Here is a 26,875-nt window from a genome sequence, read left to right on the forward strand (position 1 = left end):
ACTGGATCTGGCATATGCTGGCCTGATCAGTGCTGAACAGACCCAGTTGCTTATAATGGGTCCACCTGGCTATCAGCATTCTAACCAGAATTTTTCTGGCTGAAATAGCACAGCATGGTGCAATATTCTATCTAGGAGTTTATACCAGATCTGATGTAAACTCAGCCTCAGGGTTACACAGTTACACAGGGTTGACAATAAATCATTCAAAATCCACATCCAGCTGGAATCTGAACTATGTCATTCAGTGTACATGCATGCCCCGACTGAACGACGAATGAGAATTTGTTCGCTTCTTGTTTTTCGTTCAGTTTCTGTATGCAGAGAACTGAACAACGAATCGGCCGTGTAAACAGGCAGTCGTCCATCTATGAACAACTGCCTGTTTACTGTGAGTGGAGGCGGGTGGGTTGGAACAATCTCCAGACCACTTCACCTCCATTCACTCATTGCTGCTTGTTTCTATGTAAAAGCACAGGAATGATCATCGCTGGGACAACCTGTCAGGCATCTGCGCCCGACAGATTGTCCCGTGTAAAAGGGCCCTATCTCTATATCCAGAAAATCTGTCTGTCTTTCCAGCTATCTGTCATCTGTCTATCTAATCATCCAAATTGTAACATAATACTATGTAAGCATTGCATGTTCTTGTGTTTTTAATGAGTAGGGGGTAGTACGGTGTTAATTACCCAATCAGCCTCTCAGCCTATTCAGGGCAATACATCAATCATGATACAACAGACACATATGAGTAGCAGATCAGTAAGCAGCAACTTGTTGATGGTTTCTGGATGATTTAAAAAAGGGAGTGAAAATAAAAAAATACCTTTTATGGTTCGCTCACATCAGCGTTGGGAATTCCATTTGCCTGCCCAATTCAGGGAAAAGGAAAACGGCACTCCCTGCCCCAATTGTTCTGTCTTGTGACATAAGAATATGGCGCCGAATGGCCCCTCATTGACTATAATGGGGTTCATTTAATTTCCAGACAGCAGTCTGGCATATTGCCGGAGTTTACAGGATGAAATATCCCACCCTGCTGCGCTATTTTGTCCCATTTTTCCTAGTGGAAATCACTGATGGAGGTTTTGAATGGGATTTTATGACGCTGTTGTGAACAAACCCTAAGTCTCACGTGCATGGCAAACTCTGCAGATCTGCACATGGGGTCCCTATGGATCTATATTAGGGCGTATTCATATCTCATTATGGCCTCTGTGCAGGGGTGCCATCAGGTTTTTCATGTAAAATCCCCCAAATTCCATGTGAATTCCTTGTTAAATCCTGAAAGCAGCACCCTTGGGCAGGACCTGAATGGCAACTATCTCTGTCATTATGAAATCTGCTGAAACAAAAACCAATAGATTTTCATTTTGGCAGGTTTCTGTTTCTTTCTGCCAAAAAGAATAGCATCATGGACCCTGTTATTACATTCAGCAGTGCTCACTAATGTAAAAGATTTCCGTTCAGGTGTATATAGGTGTGCCATTTTGGGGATTTTAAATGGAATCCTGATGGCAACTGTTGACGAAGATCATAAGGAGATATGAACAGGCTCTTATATGTTTAATTCTATGGCGTCTCCATGAAGCAATGTCTTTTTGTAAAAGACTGCAGTCCACTGGGAGAGACTCCTGCTTCAACTTCCGTCCTGCACCAAGCACTTCTCTCAACTGCTTCCTGTCTGTTCCTCCTACTTAGCTTTGTTCCTCCATTCCTTTCCTGCCCCTTCTCGAAGAGACAGTCCCATTACAAAGGAAAGAACATCATACTATCATTAAAGAACGATAATCTGTACCTGTTACAGCCATAGCTCAGACCACCATGACCATTACTTCCTACATTTTCACAAATAACACCTACTATTACATGTTATAAAGATCTCAGAGGTTTTAGTAGGTAGAGTGCATGTTAAATAGGCTTGGGCCAATATGTATTCACAAGTCATTCATGATTAAGTCCTTCTGCTACTTCATGTCTTCCTAAAACCCATATATATATTTGTCTTCTTCTTACACAGGCCTTGGAGGAGGTCAACAAGCACCTGAGGTTGCTTTATCCTGATAGTGAAGAGCTCTTTGATATTGTACTCATGACTAATAACCATGCCCAGGTCGGTGTACGGCTCATAAACAGCATCAATCACTATGGTAAGTAATACCAATATCTCTTTCGAGATCACATTGACTTCCATGGTGAAGAGTCCTGTATATTGAGATGCTTTTTTTAATGTGCATATGTCTACTTGCCTATGTCAGGGTATGGATGACAACACACTTTTTGACTTTTATCAGATGCTCCATTCCAGAAAAGTAGTCTTAACTTATCACACTGCGGTCGCAGCTGAAAGTGATCTCCTATTCTATGCATCTTATTTCCATCGAAGAACGCCCCCCTCCTTCATTTTCACCCTCTGGCGATACAGTTGGCTTAACAGGAGGATTAAGTGCAGATGTCCCTGGTTGTGAGTAATGATGAAATGATGACATCTTCCTCCTTGCTGGTGGGTCGTACAAGAAATAAAAGAGTAAAGACCCTCAACGGGCAGCTGGTGGAAGAAAAAGCTCCGAAAATGTGAGGTCAGCAGATAGAGCTCTGGATGGAGTTAATCAGGAGGAGTGTCAGTCCGGGGGTGGTCTGCTGAAGGCTTTCATCATGACACCTATGTCAAGAGCTGAAGAATAACAAACTCAAGTCTTGCTATTTCAAGTTAAGCACAAAGTAAACCCGGGCCCCTCGTCCTGATGAGAATAATATACGCCCCATGTTTCCAGTTGTGCCATCAAAGTACAACTTATTTTCATAAAATTGATTCATCATTTTTCTACAGCACAAATTACTACGACTTCCAATTTCTTCTCTTTGGTCGTTGGACTGTAAATATATAATGTGTTATACACTGAATGGCCCCTTTATTAGAGGCCCCGTCCTTTCAAGATTAGAGCCATGACCCCGGAGTCCAGCGTAAAATCCACATTAGGTGGGAAAATCCAACGATCCAACAAGGCCTGGTCATCGGTTCTAGACTAGCCGGAGTCGGGATATTACTGCCAAACTTGTGGGGCTTTCTCGTACAACAGTGTGGAGAGTGTACTGAGGATGGTGTGATCGAAAGGAAAACATCCAGCGTAAGGGGATCTTGTGGGCATAAGCAACTCATTCACTCATAAGGGGTCAGAGGAGGATGTTTTGAATCATTTTGATGGACAGGCGTTGCACAGTCAAGCAAACTGCAGCTGAACACAACACTGGTGCTCCAACTAATGAACCCACAAGGCATCATTCCTATCATGGGTGGTCTATAACAGCAGATGATCTGCTCCAGCATCATTGTATTGAGTTCAAACTGTGTTCTTTTTCTTGTGCAATTACGCAGTGTTTCACACATCTCCTAGCATATTGTGCATCACCATTAACTTCTATTTGGACTTTTGTTGCGCAAATGCACTGGAAAATAGAGAATGCTACAATTTTTTTGTGCAACAGAAATGCCCAGGAGAAATAGGTGCATATGAACAAGCTTGATCGAAGTCAATTGGTTCTATCCCCTGTGTATTGAGCACTCACATTTTGCATGCCCAAATACTCGTGCAAATAAATACACCCGTGTAAAGCTGGCCTTAGAGAAACAGAAAGGAAAGACTCCAGTGAGCAAAAGAGAGCAAAACGTGCATCACTAAGCAGTGGAAAAACATCACCTGGTCAGATGAATCCAGATATCTGTTGCACCGTGGTGATGGGAGGTCAGAATTTGGCACAAGCAGCATAAATCGATGACCCCTTCCTGTCTGGTGATCAGAACATGTCAGTACCTCCATCTAATGTGCAGCAACAACAAGAAGCTTCCTGTCTGCAGGGGCTGATATTCCTGAAGAATGATTCCAACATCTAGTGGAATCTATGTTACAGTGAATTGCTACAGTACTGAATGCCAAAGAAGGTCCAACGTTCTACTAGATGGGGGTCTCTAATATAAGGTGGCCATTAAGTGTATATACCTGTAATCTGCACATTAAATATAGGTTAAGTATGTAACATCTACTAAGGAACTTCAAGGATATTCTTAGAGGGTCCTAGTAGGTCAAATTCTTCAAGTATGGGTGGAGTCTGAAGGCCTCAAAAGAGGATGGAATAATAGTCTCTGGCATGCACATTCACTGCATACGTTAAATTAGTCCATAGACCCCTGATGATGTATGATAGATATACAGTGGCATACATCAAGGCTTTATGGTCAGTGTATACAGAGGGAGATTTTCCCATATGCATCAATGTGAACAGAGCCTTAGACCTAACTCTAAAGCTTTCATTACATTTCCCACAATACACTGCTCTCAGTGCATTGCAGGATTCCAACAAGTAATTTGCCAACAGTTAAACAGAACATTAGATAATCCGGCACATGCCAAATTCTTGATTAGGCCATATTAAAGGAATTTCTGGTGGCACTGATACTAGTGAATTTATCTGAACTTTACTCATGCTGATAACCCCTTCTATTTCAGGCCTGAACATTGAACGATTCTGCATGACGGGAGGGAAGAGCCCAATCGGGTACCTGAAGGCGTATCTCACCAACCTGTACCTATCGAAAGATTCAGAGAAGGTACAAGAAGCCATTGCAGAAGGTAACGTCCACTCACCACTCTCATATGTTGTCTCCCTTTAGGGCAAAATAACCATCCACGGGGTCCCTAGAAAAGGGCCAAGGTGATAATGAGGTGGTGATCGCTGCATGATAACCAAACTCTGCTGACTCATCACTCGGTTGTGACAGTCTCTTAGTTGTGGTATCAGCGGACGTTTGGAGTAGAACTGGTTTTTGCTTTCCCCACAGGGTTCCAGACTGACTTGGCCACTTTGGCATTGGTTTGACAGGCAATGGCAGGCCACTTTTCGTTTATTCTTCCACCAGTTGCCAGTCAATGAATCTCTCTGAACTAGGACAGTCTGCTTAAGGGTGCGTTCACATGTGGCAGATTTGTGTTCGGATCCACAGAAAAATCCACACCATATTTAACACTGTGGATTTTAGTCTGAATCCGTGGCAAAATCCACACCATCTGGTGCAGGTTTTGTTGCAGATCCGCAGCATATTTCAACCTTTCAGTTGAACGGTTGACGTTTGCTGAGGATCTGCATCAAAATCTGCACCAATGGTGAGAATTTTGATACGGAATATGATGCAGATTTTGGTGCGAAAAGGAGGATACTGGGCTTAGCCAAGGGGTAACTACACTCATTGTAAAAAAAAAAAATCTCTCCTGCAGAAGTTGTCGGAATAGAATGACACTTTCTCTGTGTGACTGCAACGTTGATATAAGTAAGTAATAACAATATCAGATAATGTATTAGCGAAAACTGACCCTTTGAAGGGAGGCTCTAGTACCCTGTTGTACCACCTCTAGCTAGGTTACAAGATGTGATACGGGCAGGCATGGAGGCTCTAGTAACCTGTTGGGCCACCTCTAGCTTGGATGCAAGTTGTGATACGGGCGGGCATACAGGCTCTGGTTCCCTGTTGTGCCACCTCTAGCTTGGATACAAGATGTGATACACGTATGCATGGAGGATATAAGTTCTGTATGGTATCCTGTGGCATATTAGTCCACATTTGCTGTAAATGAGCCTCTAGTCATGCCATCTCAAAGGTTGTTGAAGTTGACATCTAAGATGATCCCATACATGCTCTATTGGTGATAAATTTGTCAATCAGTGTGACAATGTTGTGGGGGCTTCCTGTGATCCCCTTGTGTGTGCGGCCGAGCATTATCCTGCTGGATGCCTCTTGGAAGCCGCCATGAGAGAAACACATGTGGTTGCAGGATGTCCTGAACATATTGCTGAGCGGTCATTGGCCCTTGTACAACTATTAGGGTGACCCACTGTTGTATGTGATGGCCCCCAGATCATCACACCAGCAGTAGGGGCAGTGTGACGCTCCACAGCAAAGGCAGGATTGAGTGTTAACCTCGAGGTCTCCAGACACGAACATCGCCGTCGTCAGTGCTCAAACTAAACCTGGATTTGTTCCTGAAGATAGACTGCTTCCACTCCATAGCAGTCCAGTTTCGTAGTTCAAGAGACCACTGCAAACAGAGATTATGGTGGGTGTCAAAACAATACACGTAATGGGTGCAATAAGAACAAATGTCCTTCAGCCAAGCGCGTTGAAATGTTTCCGACAGGCACAGGGGTGTAACGATGGTGCCACCTGTCTCTGGATGTTGGACAACGATACGGTTGGATTTGCTTGTGCTTGTTGAACGATCAGACGATCCTCTCTACTGGTGGTCTGTCCAGGGCGTCCTGAGCCCTGCTGCTTTAGGTGTGTGCTCTCAGGCAATCACTGGTCCCAGTATCTCTAAGCAGTCAGATCAGGTGGTGCAAACTCAGTGCTACAACTGTCCAGCTTCTCACATTTCAATAACATTCCCCTCTCAAACTCTGTTAGTTCTGCAAAATCTCTTTGAAGGCGTATGGCTAATGGTCAACAAGCTCTACGCAAGCAGGAAAGAGGTCACCACACACAAGTAGCCTCAGAGAGCCTTTTATAGGCCAAGGGTGGAACCACTTTAACAGTCTCAGGTTCCAAGACTGTTCATCTAATCACACCACAACTCTAATCATTTACATATCTGCCTGAGATGTAACTGCATGCCGGGTTTTGCAGCAAAACGACAACTTCTTCTAGAGGCTTGTTTTTTTATATACTAAGAGTGTGTATGAGTTGCAAAGGTTACAGTCAAATATGGTCCCAGGTACCCTTTTGGCTCCTTTCCCGCTTAAGTATTCAGTATTATACAGGGTGGCCCATGGAAAAGTAGCCTGACGCGACACTCTTGTAAAAGCTGTCTAAAATAAAATCTTTCCTTGTTGCCCATAGCAACCAATCACAGCTTTCATTTCTTATACTGCTGGGGTAAAATGAAAGCTGCGCTGTGATTGGTTGCTATGGACAACAAAGATAGATTTTATTTTAGATTGCTTTCATATGAATGTGGCGCTGGGCTATTTTTCTGTGGCCCACCCTGTACTCATCACCTGGTAGGTGGGGGCTTTTTTATAGATTTTGCATTGGAGCCGAGGAGTAGGAAGTTGTATATTGGCCTGAAACACCTATATCTGGCCCCTTCATAATTGCCATACATGTCTTGTATTTAATGTGGATGCACTGTGCAAAGTGTCTTGTCTGCTGTTATGTGTATTGCACAGCTGCAGCATGTAAGAGGTTAATGTATGAAAGTGGCTGGGAAAGTAACAAGTCTGTCTAGTTATGTGATGTTTGTACATTATAAATATGAGTGACTGAGAGTGAGGTGTGGGTCCTTCTACTTCAACGCCTGAAAGAGAAAGAAGAGTGCCAGCCACATGGGGGTACCTTCAACCCTCACATGGTGAAGTTATGAAAGCGGAGGAGAGGTATCCAGATTACCACCATTCTAGGAACCACCTCTGAGGAGTGAGAGGAGAAAAGGAGTCCGCCGTGCAGCATCTATCCCAAGACTACTGAGTGTCAGCAGAGAGTTGTGTTCCCCTCCAGAGTTATTCTGAGTCCCAGAATGGGCGTGTGTCCAGGAGCGGAGCATTACAGATAACTTAGAGCATTGGCCCCGTCAACGCGAACGAGTAAGCTGTATCCTGCCAAAGCAGAAGTGAAGTTCACCGGTCACTGCCCGTTCCCAATGATTGAGTTTTCCAAGTTTATCTGTGTGTGTACTCTCATTATTTTACCACCGGAGAATCATTGGTGTGAAAAGAACATTGACGTCATGTGTGACATCATGCAGTCCACTACACTTATTCAGGTAACCGTCACCAGGCGTTGCCTGGAAAAGGCCGAACGGTGCCTTGGCTGAGGTCCCGTGCGTCCCTCCAGGGAGTAGTCTGGTAGAGCCACCATGATAAGTGACACCTCTACCCAGGGGCGTAACTAAAGGCTCAGGGGCCCTGATGCAAAAGGTGAGCTGGGCCCCCCCTCTATCTGTATCTGTACCCGTACCCATACCTAAACCATGCTGCACAGAGGCATAACGTGAAGCTTCTAGGCCCCAATGCAAAACCTGTAACGGGGCCCCCAACTATAATGCTTTATTCATAGTACTGAGCTCCCTATATGGAGAAGAGAGGCCTTATGGGCCCTCTAAGGCTCCTGGACCCGGGTGCAACCGCATCCCCTGCACCCTCTATAGTTACACCCCTGCCTCTACCCCTGCCAGCTCCTCAGCATGGCCCTCGTGTCTCGGTAGTCGTGGGACACCACAGCTGCACTATTGGATTAGGTTCTAAATGAGTCTCATGGTGAAAGTGCTTCTAGGATGTCTCCCTCCGTGAGGGTCTGGGAGCAGGCTGGATCCCTTTGGATGCGTTCCAGGCGCTGTCAGTCAGGCGCTGATGTTGTGGAATGGATTTTACATGTGTATATTATTTTGTGCATAGTTTGTTATCCTTCCTTTGGCACGGCCTCCTTCTTGTAGTAGCAACATATTCCACAGACAGAGCAAATCAGACAGCGCTGCCGCAGCTCTCTATGGCTTCTGTTGTGTAAACCTCCACTGTCAAGGTCAGGCTAAACAGGAGGCACATTCAGGGCCATTGACAGGCAAAACTACACAAAGTATGAGAGCAGGAATGTGGGAGAAGACAGTGAAAGTCCAGAGGTTAGAGAGTCCCTCTCCAGTGACCAGCCATGTACAATACTGCTGAAGTCACACGATTGATAGATATTAGGTAGATATTAGATAGATTGATATGAGATAGATTGATAGATATTAGATAGATAGATAGATAGATAGATAGATAGATAGATAGATAGATAGATAGATAGATATGAGATAGATTGATAGATATGAGATAGATAGATAGATAGATAGATAGATAGATAGATAGATAGATAGATATTAGAAATAAATAGATAGATAGATATGAGATCGACAGATAGAAGATAGATGGATAGATATATGTGAGATGGATAGATACATAGAAAGATATGAGATCGATAGATAGATAGATAGATTACAGATAGATATGAGATATATACACATATTAGAAATAGATATAAAATAGATAGATATTAGAGATAGATAGACAGATGTGATATAGATAGATGATAGATATGAGATAGATAGATAGATATTACATAGAGATAGATAGATAGATAGATAGATAGATAGATATGAGATAGATAGATAGATATTACATAGATATAGATAGATAGATACTGTAGATAGATATGAGATAGATAGATAGATATTAGAAATAAATAGATAGATTACAGATAGATATGAGATATATACAGATATTAGAAATAGATATAAAATAGATAGATATTAGAGATAGATAGACAGATGTGATATAGATAGATAGATAGATAGATAGATATTAGAGATAGATAGACATATGTGATATAGATAGATAGATAGATAGATAGATAGATAGATAGATAGATAGATAGATAGATATTAGAGATAGATAGACATATGTGATATAGATAGATAGATAGATAGATAGATAGATATTAGAGATAGATAGACATATGTGATATAGATAGATAGATAGATAGATAGATAGATATGAGATAGATATATAGATAGATAGATATGAGATAGATAGATAGATAGATAGATAGATAGATAGATATGAGCTGTGCATTTATATGGTAGAGGGATCTCAGGTATAAAGGCTTGGGTGCGGCTACAACCTCTGCACCCCCTTTAGCCATACAATTGGTGGCATTCATAGACAATATGGTTGCTACTATGAAAATTAGATTGTACGTTCAATATGGGGACCCAATTTTAGTGACTGTATTAATGAATTTAACCAGCATATTTGTTTCTCTCATAATCAGGAATTGCAGCCGCCACCATGTTTGTTTGTAAGAAAGATGTTGTTCTACCAGAGGAGGAGCTCCGAGTGGCTTTCGATGGGGACGCCGTCCTGTTTTCTGATGAATCTGAGCAAATTGTTAAGGAAAAGGGTTTGGACTCTTTCTTCGAACATGAGAAAGTATTTGAGAACAAGCCGCTGGCACAGGTACAGTACAGGCTCACACTCGTTAGTCAGAAGGACATTTAAAGGGACTTTCTATTTTAGTAGTAAATACACATAATTACTATCATGCATTTGGAAAGTCTTCACACCCTCTCACTTTTTTAACATTTTGTTATGTTTTCTCCTTCATTCTGCCCTCAATACCCCATAATGACAAAGTGAGAACAGAATGTTGGAAATCTTAGTTTTTCATTTTTCAAAAAAATTACAAAGATTTTGCACTGACATAAGTAATCCCACCCTGCACTTAGTACTTAGTTGAAGCACCTTTGCAGTGATTACAGCTTTCAGTCTTCTTGGGTATGACACAAGGTTTACACCTGGATTTGGGAATTTTCTTCTCTGCAGATCCTCTGAAGTTCTATCAGGTTGGATGGGGGCCATCTGTGGACAGCCCTTTTTAGGTCTCTCCAGAGATGTTCTATTGGGTCCAAGTCAGGGCTCTGGCTGGGCCACTGAAGGACATTTAGAGTTGTCCCTAAGCCCCTCCCGTGTTGTCTTGGCTACATGCTTAGCGTCATTGTCTTGTTGGAAGGTGAACCTTCTGAACAGTCTGAGGTCTCTTGTGCTCATTTTTAGGTTTTCATCAAGAGTATCTTTATCAGTGCTATGCTCCATTCAGCTTTTCATCAATCCTGACCGGTCTCCCAGTCCCGGGTGCTGAAAGACATCCCAACAGCATGATGTGGCCACCACAAGGCTTCACTGTAGGGATGGTGTTGGGCAGGTGATGAGCGGTGCCTGGTTTCCTCCAGACATAATGCTTAGAATTGAGGCCAAAAAGTTAAAACTTGGTTTCATCGGATCACAAATTTTTGTTTCTCACAGTCTGAGAGTCCTTTGAGGGCTTTCATGTCTCTTTTACTGATGAGAGGCTTCTTTCTGGCCACAGTGCAACAGTGATGGTTGACCGTCTGGAAGTTTCTCCTATCTCCACACAGGATCTTTGGAGCTCAGTTAGTGACCATTGGGTTCTTGGTCACCTCTCTTACTGAGGCTCTTCTCCCCCTATTATTGTTCCAAACTTCTTCCATTTAAGATTTATGGAGGCCACTGTGCATTTGGTGATTTTGCTTTCGGTAAAGCAAAATTTTCTTGCAGCCTTCTCCAGATCAGTGCTTCCACGCAATCCTGTCTCCGAGCTCTATAGGCAGTCCCCTACCCCCCCCCCCCCCCCCTCCCCTTCATGGCTTGGTTTGGGCTCTGATACGCATTGTGAGCTGTGAGATCTCCTATAGGACAGGGGGATGTCTTTTAAAATTATGTCCAATCCACTGAGTTTACCCCGGGTGACTCCAATCAAGGTGTAGAAACATCTCAAAGAGAAATGGGAGGCTACCAGAGCTAAAAATTCACGTGTCATATCAAAGGGTCTGAATGCGTATCTCTATGCAAAATGTAAGTTTTTCATTTTTAAAAACTTTACAAAGATTTCCAACATTCTGTTTTCACTTTGTCATTATGGGGTATTGAGTGTAGAATGATGGGGGGGAAACGTCATATTTTTTTAATTTACACAAAGCCACAACATAACAAAATGTAAAAAAGCAAAAGGGTCCAAAGACTTTCCAAAAGCAGTGTATTCATTGAAAAGCTCTGTAATTTTCTAATATACTTTTTGTTTCAATCCTTCACCATTTTCAAGATCTCTGCTTGTTGTAAGTGAATGGCAACACAGCTGCAAACCACTACAAACCTTGTCCTGCCTAGTACCATAGATACATTTGTATCTAGTGTTAGCAATGATCTCTGAGCTGAAGAGCCTAGACTCCAGGCTGATACACTGTAGCAAATTAGCTGAGAGATTTGTGCAGCTGCTGCTAATGTATTTAGCTCACAGAGCATTGCCTAGATTACAAGATGATTATGTCCAGTGTAGACAATGCTCTGTGAGTTTAACACAGCAACAGTAGATGAACAAATCTTTCCCTTAGTTTGCCAGGAAGTATCCGCATGAATTCCAGATTGTTCAAGTATGTCCATACACTATAAATGCAGCAAGAAAATCCATAGTGGCAAAATATGCATTTCAACAGCCACATCGCTCCCCTCATCTGTGCAGTCTTTGTCAGCGCTCCCCGCCACCCTCCACTCAGTGGCATCTAGTTAGCGCAGCGCTGCCAGTCAGATTATTCCACATCCACATCACCTGACTGGCTGCGCTTTGCTCACTACAGGTTGCTGGTTACTGGGTGTTGGGGAGCGCTGATAGTGCGAAGATTGCGGAGGTGAGGGGAACGCCGTATCTTCTAAAATCAGACATGCAGCTGATTTCGAGTCAAAATCGGCAAATTTTACTTCTGTTTCGGATGCAGAAATGTTGTGGAATTTGCCATAAAAGTTTTTGCTGTGGCATTTCCGCTATATGTAAGCGTAACCTAAATGTGGATTTTGAAGTGGAATTGCAGACAGAATTAAGCCATTTACAAATATTCATCAATGTCCACATGTTAAACATACAAATTCCGGAGCGGATTTTTCCACACAGCGTGTGTGCATGTTCCCAAAGAGCGTTCTTCCTCAATGACAGCAAAACAATATCGCGAAAATGGTGAAAAGTTAATCAAGCTTTAATGAAAAAGTTGCAGAACCTTCCATCTTTGCAGTTAGTCAGTTTACGGTCGGCGACTCACCGCTGTATTTTGGTCGCTGCTTTGCATCTGTAATACAGAAGTAAATCTCAGCTTCGATTACATAGAAGGGGCGGATTTATGGACACCAGTGTAAAGCATAAATGGAGCAGTCGCCGCTAGCAATCTATCAGGCTGCAGTTTTCGGCCCTCTGAAAATGAGAAATCTAATTACTTGCTGTCGGCAATTGTTCCAATGTTTGCCTTGTACTAGGTATGATAAATCTCCCCCAATATTGTTCTGTTTATAAACCACAAAGGGGCACTGTGAGCTAAATAACACCACGGACAGATCCAACAACAGCTTGTAAAAGTGGTAATGAACAACACTAGATAGATGGTGAAGACTTGTAGGGATGAGACCTAATGATAAGGTACAGCACACAAGTGGTCTGCAGCTATGATATATGTGTCAATTACCACACTGGGCCAGCTTCCTTATGGATGACCCCAAATAACACAGACAATTAGATAAGTAGTTATAAAATAGAGAGAGGATAGATGGATGGATAGATAGATAGATATATAGATAGATAGGTAGATAGATATGAGATACATATTAGATAGATAGATAGATATGAGATAGATAGATAGATAGATAGATAGATAGATAGATAGATAGATAGATAGATAGATATGAGATACATATTAGATAGATAGATAGATAGATAGATAGATATGAGATAGATAGATAGATGATAGATAGATGATAGATAGATAGATAGATATGAGATAGATATGAGATAGATAAAAGATAGATAGATAGAAGATACATATTAGATAGATAGATGATAGATAGATAGAGAGATAGATATGAGATACATATTAGATAGATAGATAGATAGATAGATAGATAGATAGATAGATAGATAGATAGATAGATATGAGATACATATTAGATAGATAGATAGATAGATAGATAGATAGATAGATATGAGATAGATAGACATATAGATATGAGATAGATAGATATTAGATAGATAGATATGAGATACATATTAGATAGATAGATAGATATGAGATAGATAGATATGAGATAGATAGATATGAGATAGATAGATAGATAGATAGATAGATAGATAGATAGGTAGGATATAGATAGATAGATAGATAGATAGATATGAGATACATATTAGATAGATAGATAGATAGATAGATAAGAGATACATATTAGATAGATTGATAGATAGATAGATAGATAGATAGATAGATAATGAGATGGACAGATAGATATATATAGATAGTGGTAGGTTTTCATCAACCTCTCAGTTGCACAGCCTGCAGTGAGAGATTTCATAAGTTCCATCGATATCCATTTAGATACATCAGAAAATGGTTCTGCATTTACATAACTAATGACAGGATCCATCATATTAGTGTGAACGGAGCCTTACACTGGTTACTTTTTCTGTATACGTAAACTTCTCCATTCTGGAGTTTGAACGTCTAGTGCCATGTGCATGAGGGAGGCACCTTGTACTATATACATGGTACCAAGTCAAAAAATGGCCTAAACTGCTATTTCTTGCTTTGTTGTGACAACAGCCGGCTTTCATTTAGCGTAGACATGTACAATGTAGCGAGTATCACACAACGCTCTGAGGATTTGTTATTCTACGTTTTCAAAACACTAGAGCAGGATTGTTATGTGATTTTTAATGCAACAATAGCCGGTGCCAAGTCTGTGCCCAGTGCCAAATGGGATTACGCAATCCAAGCTGCCTGCTATAAACAGGTTCTATTAACAAACATTAAAATTATTAATAATGTGATTATTCCGTCCAGTGTGCCTAAGATTTTGCAATTTGAGTTGCCCAGAATCTCAAAAGATGTAAATACTGCCGCCACATTAAGCATGTATATAGTATTTAATGGGAAACATACTCTTGTCTTCTCCAGGGTCCATTGAAAGGCTTTCTAGAAGCATTAGGGAAGCTCCAGAGAAAGTTTTATGCCAAAGATGCTCGACTGGTGTGCCCCATAAGGACCTACCTCGTTACTGCCAGAAGTGCTGCCAGCTCTGGCGCCCGAGTCCTGAAGACTTTACGCGCCTGGGGTTTGGAGATCGATGAAGCACTTTTCCTTGCAGGGGCCCCAAAAGGACCAATATTAGATAAGATTCGACCTCATCTTTTCTTTGATGACCAGATGTTTCATGTAGAAGGTGCCCAAGAACTGGGTACCATTGCAGCTCATGTTCCGTACGGGATCGGTCAGAAGTACCACAAATCAACCTTAAAGGAAGAAGCCAAGAAGGACCCGGAAAAGAATTAGAGAAACTTATGTTTAAGCACGCTTGTATGTAAATAATTTGGTATCTTCTATAGGTGATTATGGTGAAACAGGTTATCAATAACAATCCACTGTTTGAGTCACGTAAGAAACTGATCACTTGACTTGAAGAAGCTCTTGAAAAACATTCAAGAGGTGGACTGAGCTAGTGGTAGGACACCGATTTCTTATATTTTCACACTCTACAATATGGTGTTTTAAAGTAAGACATTTAGTATGTGATCTCCATTAGGACCACCCAGGTGGTGGCAATTCTACGTCTAACGTGTGCCTTCTATATGGTCAAGTGGCTTTAGTGCCTTCAGTGAACCGCAACCTTCATTTGATATTGTCACGAATGTCATCTATGTTTTTTTCTAAGCACTGGAATTGTGGCCTACATGTTTTTTAGGGAGCCATAGAAACCTTTTGAACAGGAAAACAGTATTGAAAAGTGAAAACCATGATCAAATTCTTAGTTTAGGTTGAGGTGATTATTCTAAGATACCAAGACCTTTGAGGGATACATCTTAGATAAGGCAGGTGATAATAGACACATCTTTGGATACTACAACTTTTTGCCCGTCTTTTGGACGCTGCATGCAATGCTTTTTCTTCTGGTATTTTCAGACGGATCTGCAACAGAACCTCCGGCCGGAGATTCTGACGAAGATATCAAACTACCCTTAGATAAACCATTTGTCTTGCAGGAATGCTGATCTAAACATAGATAAACCATAGTATACGTGTCTGAACATACATATTACATTGTAGAAGCCTTCTTAAGACATCTGCATTCAGGGGAAATCAGGAGACCCTCATACTGGTTAGATAATCAATTGATCTCACTGAAGTCCTTGGGTTTGGCCTCGAAACCAAACAACATAAAAACTGGAAGTGCCAGATGCAACATATGCAGGACCTGGACGGCGCCGAGTGGACCGCATTGACTAGATTGAGGTCCGTTCAGCTTCCAGGATGGAGGGAGAGATTTTCCCAGATGAAATAGCACAACATGCTGCTCCATAATATCGGGAATTTCATGCCTGCAGCCTCCGGTGTAGATGTGAACTTAGCCTATATTTATTCTAAGAAGTCTAAACAACAGTTTTCTCATGGTGGAGGTCTTCTTCAGGTAGATTGTATGAAATAATTTGCTTTGAAAGTCATTTTGAATTTTGGTGCTCGTAGACTAAGAATAGGGTTTGATAGGAAACCACATACTGCACTGAGGGGCCGGGTAAAAATAAGGTGTCCTATGTTATTATCGACTTACACATTACATACTGTCTTGTTTTTGCATTGCATTGGATTCTTGGATGATTATACTGAAGTGCCCTTATGTAATGTTTGCTATATAGCTCATACCGCTGGATTCAGATGACGAGTTTTCTGTGCAAGTTCTGTCCAAGTCCGAGATGTACAGAACTCACATAGAAAAAGAACCCATTCATATAAATGGGTCCATTCATTTGGACTGATAGAAGAGTTAGAAAAATAGCTGGATGCCCTATTCCTGTCCGATTCTCGGATGAGAATAGTGCATGTAAATGTACAGTGTTTCACTTATGGGACAACATAAGGACGGGGCGTCAATCGGCTGTCCGATGCGAGTTGCATTTAAGAATCTCAGACGCAACTCGCTATCAGCCATATGAATATGGCCTTAGATTGGGGTATTTGAGATGATGAATAGCCATAGCTTGGGACTACACAGTGATAAGCTATCTACTGTTTCCCCATTGAAGGACAGTACTTACCTTTGTTCTTGACAACAGTGGGGGTTTCAGAGTTCAGATCCCAACCCAAGTTACCTTTATGGCATGTCTGGTTCAAGAGTTATAAAAGTAAAAAAACTGGTTATTTCACTTTAATTCTTTGACTAAGGGCCCATTTACACAGGCCGAAAATCGGCCCCTTGTAACGAATGTTGATTGACAAAGCATGTGGATTAGCACTCGTTCACGGCAGATGATCAGCCTTATGGGGATCATTAAAGTGATCTTTCATACCAACAGAGCTGTCATTGGTCAGCTGTACATCACATGGTCAGACGAACAGCCAACCAGCAAGACTTTTATGCTTGTATAGATGATCAGATCGGTCAAAAAAATAGTGTTTGCTCCTTCATCGGCTGATCTTTTGTACATTCACACAGGCAGACTATTAGGGAAAGGAACGTTCGGGTGAATACTAGTGCCCAATAATCGACCTGCATAAACTAGTTCTTATAAGGCGGTTTTGGTTCGAATCAATTAGATTTTAATACCACATTCACATTTGTTTCCATGTAGGTAAATGTTGGACCTGGTTTACTGATCTTGAGTTACAGCATGACTTTGTAGCATTCTTATCCCTTTTATAAGTCTATATGATACTGAGCTCACAACACGTATCAACTCCTGCTGCTTCAGAGTCTGTGCTTACTCTGCATGTCCCAGAATGCATTGAAGCTGCACCTCCTTCTAGTAACTCAGTTGATTCTTTAGGGGTGTTCACAGCAATACAGCAGACTAGTTACAGTATCAATCAGGTGGTCTCCAATCAGGGCCGGCTTGAGGTTTATGTAGAAAACACATTTTTGCATTCCCCCCCCCTTACCTGATTGCCTGTCACACACTAGAGGTCTCCTCTATGTACTGCAGTAACTTCAACATGGTGCAGCCCCCTATCTGATGCTTATCAGGCACCATCTTCAGAGTGAGATTTTTTACTTTCAGCTTCACATCAATCCCAAGATGCATCAGCACAGCATTAGCTGAGACTATACCATTTTGCCTGCTGGGGGGATAGTTTAATTATCATTACCTTCTATATTCCCCTAAATAAGCTACAGCCAATAATTTGCTACATAATGAATGAATTTTTTTTAAATCATCAGCCCTTTAAGTGACCCCCTTAGAAATTTATAGACCTCATTGCGGGTGCCTAATAATTTTTAGGCTCTGCTGTGCCTATTCCGTAATTTATAGGCTCCACTGTGCCCATTTAGTAATTTATAGGCCCCACTGTGCCTCTACAATAAAATGAAGCAATAAACTCACCTCTATCACGCTCCCACAACATTATTCATAGTCTGCCTTCGTCTGTTCTGGACAGGATTGTGCGGAACAACGGAGGTGGCGAGATGATATTATGCTACTTGTGTGACAGAGAAGGTGCAAGGCGGCAGAGCAGGAAGCACTTGGCTTCCTGCAGTACTGCTCTCACAGTTAACTGTATCCGCATCTTTAATACCCCATTTTCACTGACAGATGATCGCTCAAATATCGCTCGAACAACAGCTTGAGTGACAGTTTTGAGTGATCATCTTTGTATACTTTATAGTAGCTAATTAGCTACTATACAGCTATGCAGGCGCAGAGGGACCCCGCCGCTATCTCTCAACGAACACTACAGCTGTTCTGCATAAGCAAACAGCTGTAGTGTTCTCTGTGCTTACAGCCTGTCCCCCACTGTGAATTCACAGCAGGACACAAGCATAGAGAATCTTATCAGTGCAGCCGGTTGATAACAGCCTGCTCCGCTGATAACAGCTGATCGCTCAATTCTAGCAAGCTAGAATTCAGTGATCAACGACTCGTGCACGAAAACTGCATGATGTCCCCTTATTTAGACCAAACGAGAATCACTCGAAAGATTCTTTTGAGCGAATTTTGAGTGATTCTCGTATCTAAATTAGCCTTAGGAAATGCATATAATTTATTTCAAAGAGTGAGAACTGGATTAATCCCACCCAGGAGTTGGACCCCCCAGTCACAGTTATCCCCGACACCGTCCCGGCTTTGTCAAGTACTGACATAGGCTCAGTCTCAAATATTCGAGATTGGATTGCAAAGCAATATATTTGTGAAGCTGACCAACATTTCTGTAGATTATATCTTGACATGAGCTACAGGACAGTTTTATTGCAAAAGCACTCCGTGCTTGGTTGTTCACAGGGGTAGGCTGGTTTCATATCTGTGTTGGAACCTTGATTGGAGGTTCCTTGGCAGATCCAGCTTTTTTTCCAGCAGAAAGCCAGGCAGCTGAGTGGCAGTTGGGTCCCTTTGGAGCTGTTCGGTTCCAACATAAGACGGAGCCATTCACCCAGGGAATTCCCCTTTCCTGCTCGCTGAACACGGGAAACCGGAACCCCGCCCCAGATATGAAACCACCCTTAGACATGGCATAGGTAGTCGGTAAGGACCATCTGCAGTGATACATTGTCCAGCGTGATACATTCTATGTTCTCTTGACTTGGCTACAATCTGTAATGTTTACAAACACAGAAGAATGAAGTTGTGATGTTCTCATGAAATGCTGGGTTTTTCTCATTTTTATTGGTGCATGTGAAACTTTTGGGAATATTTGTGAAAAAATATTTTTCTACACAACACAAGGTTTTCTTTCATGCTTTGTTAAAACAGTAATTAAAACTCATTAAAAAACAATATTTCTCTGGTGTGTTTCTTTGATTTTCGCTTTTCGGTGTTTCGGGCACAAACATAGACTAAAGAAGAGATGTACCAGACCAAGAATGATGCTCCCCTGAGTCCCCCAGAAGAATGGTACGCATACCACTGCTCCATCCACTTCTGTGGGACTAAGGACTTATTCACACGGCGAGAATTTAGTGCGAGTTCTGTTGGTTGCGAGATGCACAAAACTCGCTGCGAAGACGCAAAACATTGCATGTTCTATCTTTGGGCGTTCCCTCGAAACGCCTTGCCCATTGCTTTCAATAGGGCACTAAAAGATATTGCATGCCGTGCAACGTGTATGCAAGTGCAATGTGATGTTCACCATTGAAATGTGTTTTGTGGCGATCCTCTCACACCATGAAACATGCGCCTGAGGATCGCAGTTTCGCAGAAGCGATGCATGGCGTTTTTGAATTACAAACGCCTTGCATTGGCGTGAAACACAAACGTCGGTAAGCGAGATATCGGGCTGAGTTTCTCTGTCCGATATTGCGCTTGTCTGTGTGAATATATAGTATAAGGGAGGTAGCATGCACACTGACAGTGAATGAAGCGGTGGCCACGCTTTGTGCCAGTGTTAAATTTTTCTTGGTGAATCAAGGGTGCGACATTGTCATGATCCCTGGGGGTCACAGCAGTCAGACCCTCAGCGGTCAAATATGTATCTTATGGATAGCTAATAAATGTTTCTGGTGGCCTAACCTCTTTACAGAGGACCAATCAGCTCTCCTGACATGTCTACTTACTGAATATGTGTAGTCTGCATGTCATTCTATACATCTTTTCTTACCAGTTGTTACCAGTTTAGGGCGTGTCCAATCACTAAGTCCAGACACACCCTAAGGAAAATCACAAAACCCAGTTGTCAATTTATTCTCACATATCCAGGAGGCATAAAAGAGGAATGCACAGTATAGTTCTAAGAAAGATGCTCAAAAATGAGTATTTCATAGAGAATAAAAGTATTTATTAGTACAGGCTTGTCCACTTAAACTCCATAATTCAATAAATAGTGTATTAAATTGATGTATCAACATAAAGACAAACGAATGGTAGTGTTTTGTGGGCTCCAAATTTAGGGCATCTGCACGAACTCTGTAAGGTGGGGCATGGAGTCCCTTTTGGTCCATAGTGCGGCGTAGGTGGCACTCCGTTTGTCACAGTATGGTACCTAATACTTCTAGGAGCTAGTACGTACATGATGGGGGTTATTTACTTTTCATACGCCAATCAATGTAAAGGCAGTGGCCAGCTACGAGCACCAAATGCATTAAGGAGTGACTACCTCTTAATACATTTATTTTATCTGGGCTCTGCATGACAGTTGAAAACCCAACACCAGCTCCGAGCTATCATTTATGCTAGTTTCTGGCGTAGATTATAGTAAATAGGACAAGCTGTGTATGGCCCCAGCCCTTAAGCTGGGCCCCACTCTTGAAAAAACTGACGGGGTGGGGTGTATATAGCTAAAAAGTCATGATTGCATGTGTATGCCAAAACTATGACTTTTGGATACCAGAATTCTTGTAGCATGGCCTTTATACAATAGGCATGGGGCAGAGCTGGGAGTGAGTAAATGGAGAAGGCATAAAAGGAGTAGGTTTACGGCCTGGTGTGGGTCGTCAGAGGAAGACACATGTTGCTGCAGAGATTTTGCACTGGACTCGAGTCTTGCATCCAGGCAGGGAAAACCAGACTCTCTACGAAGGAGTAACAGTTGGTGGAAATCTAGAAAAAAATGCTGCCAGCTTTGACCCGCACTGCCAAGGATTATTATACTGGTGAGAATTGCATTTCTTTAAAAATCATTAAAAATTTCATTAAATGCTCATTAAAAATTTCAAAGCAGCCAACTGGACGAGTTAAAGATGTGCTTGCGTCCAATAACCACCACGCGGTATGCGGCCTCAATAGCGAATCCTTGCGATTGGGCTTTTGTTCATTCCCACCTCCAAAGGGGCATTACAGTCCCCAACCCGGACTGCCTTGCATGTGACTTCCCCACCCACCTCGATCTTGGCTTGGTACATGGATGGGGCCTCCCAACTCTTCCCCGATGGCACATATTGCAGGAGATAGTCACAAAGCAGTTGGATTTCAACTACCTGATCCGTTTATTCTCATTAAATAAGCTGGTGCCGGAGGTCTCCGGTAGCGACTTTCTCCCATCTCTGGATTCAGGACACATGTGAATGGTGGTATGAGGTGAGCGAGCCATCAGACAAACAAACATATGGCTGTCAGCTTTTTAATGTGTATAGGCAGCCTTAGGGCGTCTTCACATAGGCATATTTGCGCGCTCGCTATGCAGAGGATAGAACCCATTGATATCAATGGGCTTGTACATATTTTCCCATATGTGATAGAGGGTCTATTAGGATTCACCAGACAAACTGCTCACTTCACCCCTTAACATGTCATTGACCCGACAGGTGTAGAGCTTCTTTTTTCACGTACTTGAAAGGTATCATATGAGGTTAAGCATAAAAAACCTTAAGAACATTGCTTCAGCCAAGAACCTCTGTTTTATTTGGCAACGGTTTGTTGACCTGGAGCAAAAGAACCTGGCTGCATAAAACAGGTACTTGCACATTCTATTACGTCGGCCCTATAAAATGTTCACTAGACTATTATTTTCACTTAAGAATTTATTAGTGAATAGACTTCCAAATCCTAATCAGCCTTTTGGATATGGTATGCATCGGGGGGACGGAGTAACAAGAAAAAAGTATTAAGATCATGCAAATATATTCATCATTCTTCTATACTGCATGCTAGAAAGTAGGGAAAAAACTTAAAAAAAAATTAGAAATGTCATTTTCTTTTAACAGAAAATCCATATTTAGACAACGGATTATTTCCACAATTTATTGATGCAGGTGGAGGATTGTAGCGAACGTTCCCATGGATCAGTGACAAAATCACTATATCAAGCGGAATATTACTGATGAAATATGGGATCAGAAGAATGTGCGTTCCCAGGCAGTAAAGATGCAGTGAGTTTGGGTTGCGTTATAGGGTCTAAGCTGAAGGAATTCTGGAAAGACATGGGATCTATTATCCGGAAGCTTAGTATTAACAGTATAAGCCCGTTATTGCTGATACTGAACATCCTGGAACACATTGTCCACCTCCTACAGGCCCGGGCATCAAGCAGAGTGTAATACTAGGAGTAGAAGCCAATAAATCACTGTATATGATCTGCATAGAAATTTAACTATTTAGTATTACCATATTACCCCCAACACACATTTTTTTAAAAAGTTCTTAATGAGTTGTCACAATGAGTCAACCTATTTTTTAAAAGAAAGACTTTTTAATACATGAAAAAGGCCACTGTTGGCCGAAACGTAGCTTTTTTTTTTAGCATGGAATGAATAAAGTTCTACTTTTAATCTAAGAGATTCCACCATTTATGCTGCCACTTCCGTTGCACTACTTTTGGATTCGTCTGGAGACGGTGGGTTCAGGTCTCTAACCAGCGGCTTTGCATGTTGAACACTTCCCCTGATTGGGTTGTATTCTAAGTGCTGTTGGCTTCTACTTCTCTGTTTGTGGACCTCTTAATGCTTGCCGGGCGTCTGACTTAGGGAAACCCCAGCAATCAATTGTTATAGGCAATAGAATTGGTATTGGTGGTTGCTGATGGGGTGGCTGGAGTCTTACCTATATCTTGCCATGCAATAGTTGACAACACCTCTGCCATCAGTCTGTATTTCCAAAACATAGTGGACCCTCCTTGGAGAAGTATGACTGTCTAGTCTTTCCTCATTTACACAAGCATAGACCAGAAGCAATGGGATGAAACTGAAAGGAGGAGACACAGATTAGATATTAGACAGTGAGGGGGATCAATGAGTGGAATAGGTTGCCACGAGAGGTGGTGAGTTGTCCTTCAATGGAAGTGTTCAAACAAAGGCTGGACAGATATCTGTCTGGGATGATTTAGTGATCCTGCACTGAGCAGGTGGCTGCTTATTTCCTGCACATAACAGCGCTCCTCTCACCTCTGCATGCTGAGTGCACACTGCCACCACCAAAAGTGCAACACAAACAGTCACCTTGCATCTGCTACTGAATGCCAGGCCATGTCATGCGGAATGGGGCTGCCTGTCACCAGGGGAAAAATCATGGTGGTTCCTGATGATGGTGTGCACTACGATCTTGGTTCTGGCAGCGAGTACTTAATATTCAGAGGTGAGAGAAGCGCTGTTACGTGCAGGCAATGAGCCCCCATTTGTAGTTGTGTCTACGTGCTCCTGTTAGGTGTGACAGTGGTAGTTGAATGGCTGAAATAAGAGCTGTGGATCTACAGCTGAATCCAAGTCAAAATCCGCACCAATGATGCAAATTTTGAGGCGGAATTGATGTGCATTTTGGTGCGCATTTTCCGCTGTGAACAATCAGCATCAATTCCGCTAAGTGTGAATGCACCATAAAGCAACATGAAGCTTCAAGCATATCTGTAAAAAGTTTTAAAAGGAGCATGGAGCCCTCCCTATAAATGTTCTATCTTAAAAAAAGGAGAACGTCTCTTTTAAAGGGGTTGTCCAACCAAATACAAACAATATGGCATAAAGCCAGGTCTTCTCTATGGAAAAAATGGGAAAACACATAGAATGGAATAGAGTGTAGGTTCACATGTGCCAAAAGATGTAAAAAAAAGCCACTTATCTCCCAGCAGGGCATTGACAGTTCTTCTATTGCTATTAGTAACCACATAGCAATCTGGAAATGCAAGAAGGCTAGAAAGAAGACTCCAGGGGGAAAAAGATTGCAAAACATGGATCACTGAGCAATAGAAAAACATCTCCTGGTCAGAAGAATCCAGATTTCTATTGCACCGTGCTGATGGAAAGGTCAGAATTTGTCACAAGCAGCATGAATTGATGAACCCTTCCTGTCAGCTGGTCAGAACATGTCAGTACTTCTATGTAATCTGCAGCAACTACAAGAGGCTTCCTGTCCGCAGGGGCCAATATTCCTGTGGAACAATGTCATCACTTAGTGGAATGTACAGCACGATGAATTGTCGCAGTTCTGAAAGTCATTACTAGATGATGTCTCTAATAAAATGTCCATCCTGTGTAGATCTGCTTTAAAAATTCCACAAGAACACTGTACAGAGATAAATAAGGACAAAACACGACAACGCAGATATAAGATAACTGAAAATACACAAAAAGAACTGCAGCATTGATACAATGAAACAACAGCATCCTGCCATTGCTCTACAGAAATGGGGACTGCCCATAACACTGTAGAAACGAAGACATAGCTCCAAGGTCAACAATGGAGGTTCTCCAGCTAAAGAAGTATCTTAGAGAGCTCAACGTGTCGTCTTTCCTAGAAGTAACACAGGGGAGAAAGTTATTATCTTGGCCCATATTATTCAAGAATTGCCTGTTCAGCCCCTTTATGCATCCTCCTCAAGGATGACACTAAAGTTCCAAAATCCGGGCCAGAGAAAATAAATTCTGAAGTGTGTTCCACAAAATAGATTGCAGAGATTAAACTCTCTGATTTCCTCAGAAGACATCTTGAAATTAATTTGTAACTTGACAAATAAGAATTGTCCACGCCTGGTTGGGCTATCCGATGGAACAATGGCTAGGTTACAGAAACCTGTAGGCTGCAATTACAGTAATTTCTCCTCCTCCTAGGGTGATATCCAGTCCAGTGATGTATCTGTTCAGTCCCTTGTGTCTACTGGTGTACAAACTGGATATAGGGACATAGCTAAAGGCATGTTGAGGAGGCAGTTACAGCCGGCCCTTGTGCCTTAGTGCCTTATAGATCCCTTTGCCATATAAGAAGAAACCAATAATGAGTGGCACATGGTGGATGGAGGTCTTGTTATAGATTAGGCATAGCGGCCCAGGACTAGTGTTCAGCAAATCGAACTAGTAGAACGCTGTTTTGCATCGAACTTTGCTAAAAGTTTGGTTCGGATTCCAGCTTTTAGCAAAGTTCCATCCAAAACAGAGTCCTACTGGTACGATTGGCTCAACACTAGTCCTGAACACTGGTGTATAACACTGTCTAAGAGTCATAGGAGCTCTGTATAAGGGTTCCTTCACACAGGCATATGTGTTTTTGCACTTGCCTAGCACAACGTAAAAATGTTCACAACGTTGTGAACAAGGTACCTTTGCATGCGTATTACTGCATTCTACTGCCCTGACTGATGTTCGAGGGTCCTGTATGGCCTTCTGAAAGGCCCCAGGGCTGCCATTGCAGAGCACCTATCAAGGCATGATAGACTGCCTGTCAGATCGCAATATGATGTAATGCTACAACATTACATCATACTGCAGGAGCGATCAAAGCATCACAAGTGCTTGTCCCCTCTGGGAACTTAAAAAAAAAGGAAAAGTAAGTTTTAAAAAGTTTTACTAATAATTAAAAAAAATAGAAGGTAATAAAAGTTTTTAAAAAAAAACCCTTTGTTATATTCATAACAATAGAATCAAAATAATAAAAGAAAAAAACATATTTGGTATTGAGGCACACGTACAAATCCGATCTATCACAATGAAAACAGCCGGCCGATATATGCTACCATCTGATGTATTGGGCTCCAATGCATCAGATCACACGGGTGTATTCCAGTGGCGTTAAAGCGCCCGGCCAGCCAATATAGTGCCAGGAGCTTATACGCTGGCCAGGAAAGATAGTCCTGGAACTATCTTTCCTGTCTGAAATACGTTGGCTGCTGCATAGACTCCTATGGGATCCAATGACAGCTGCTGGAGAAGGGAGGTGGGAGGTAGTATAGCAGTGTGACTGCTGAACTCCCCCCCCCCTTTTCTCCGCCCCTTGATCAACCCCAATCCCTCTCCATACAAACTCTGAACCTCTATGACATAAATGTACGTCCTGGAGCGTTAAGGGGTTACAAAACAGTTTGCATGAGGCCAGCCTCAAATAATCTGTATACAGGAGCGCTGGACAGACGATTGTTTAACTTTAAAATGGACACAACTTCTAGAAGTACAGTGAAAAATTAAAGCTGTCTCCATCAGAAAGTGTCACAAACAGGGCCAGACTAGGCATATAACACAATGTCTGCAGCGCACATGTGCTTGCTAGGAGTCATGGGAAAGACAAATAGGACATGCTCTACTTTTGTTGCGCACCAAAGATCCCCATAGAAGTCAATGGGGGATGGGGGGGGTGCACAAATATGTGCACAATATGCAAGGATATGCATGAAACGCTGCGTAATTCTGCTGGAAAAAGAACACATTTGGAACTAATTAGCCAATTCAAGAAGGTATATCATTCTTTGCCATGCGCTAATGAACATGCCTTGTGAGCACAAAAACGACAGTAAAATACGTCGCTGTGTGTGCAAAGAAGTATCGTTCATTCCACAAAAGTGTAGCACTTAGGCGGCTGCAAATGTGCTTACGCTCATATGAAGCTGGCCTAAGGTTGGGCATATTATGGGTGGCA

General features: G+C 42.1%; 1 protein-coding gene across 1 annotated transcript in view; it reads left to right on the forward strand.

The window, feature by feature from the left end:
- Positions 1-19,387, forward strand: part of NT5C1B (5'-nucleotidase, cytosolic IB) — a 35,290-nt gene extending 15,903 nt beyond the window's left edge. The window contains exons 3-6 of the mRNA XM_066596965.1: positions 2,021-2,150; positions 4,506-4,628; positions 9,851-10,035; positions 14,583-19,387. Coding sequence (XP_066453062.1) covers positions 2,021-2,150; positions 4,506-4,628; positions 9,851-10,035; positions 14,583-14,957 — 813 coding nt within the window. The 3' untranslated portion in view covers positions 14,958-19,387. The remainder of the gene's footprint in view (positions 1-2,020; positions 2,151-4,505; positions 4,629-9,850; positions 10,036-14,582) is intronic.
- Positions 19,388-26,875: the final 7,488 nt, after the last annotated feature.

Source organism: Eleutherodactylus coqui, chromosome 1, assembly GCF_035609145.1.
Source record: "Eleutherodactylus coqui strain aEleCoq1 chromosome 1, aEleCoq1.hap1, whole genome shotgun sequence".
Lineage (NCBI taxonomy): Eukaryota > Metazoa > Chordata > Amphibia > Anura > Eleutherodactylidae > Eleutherodactylus > Eleutherodactylus coqui.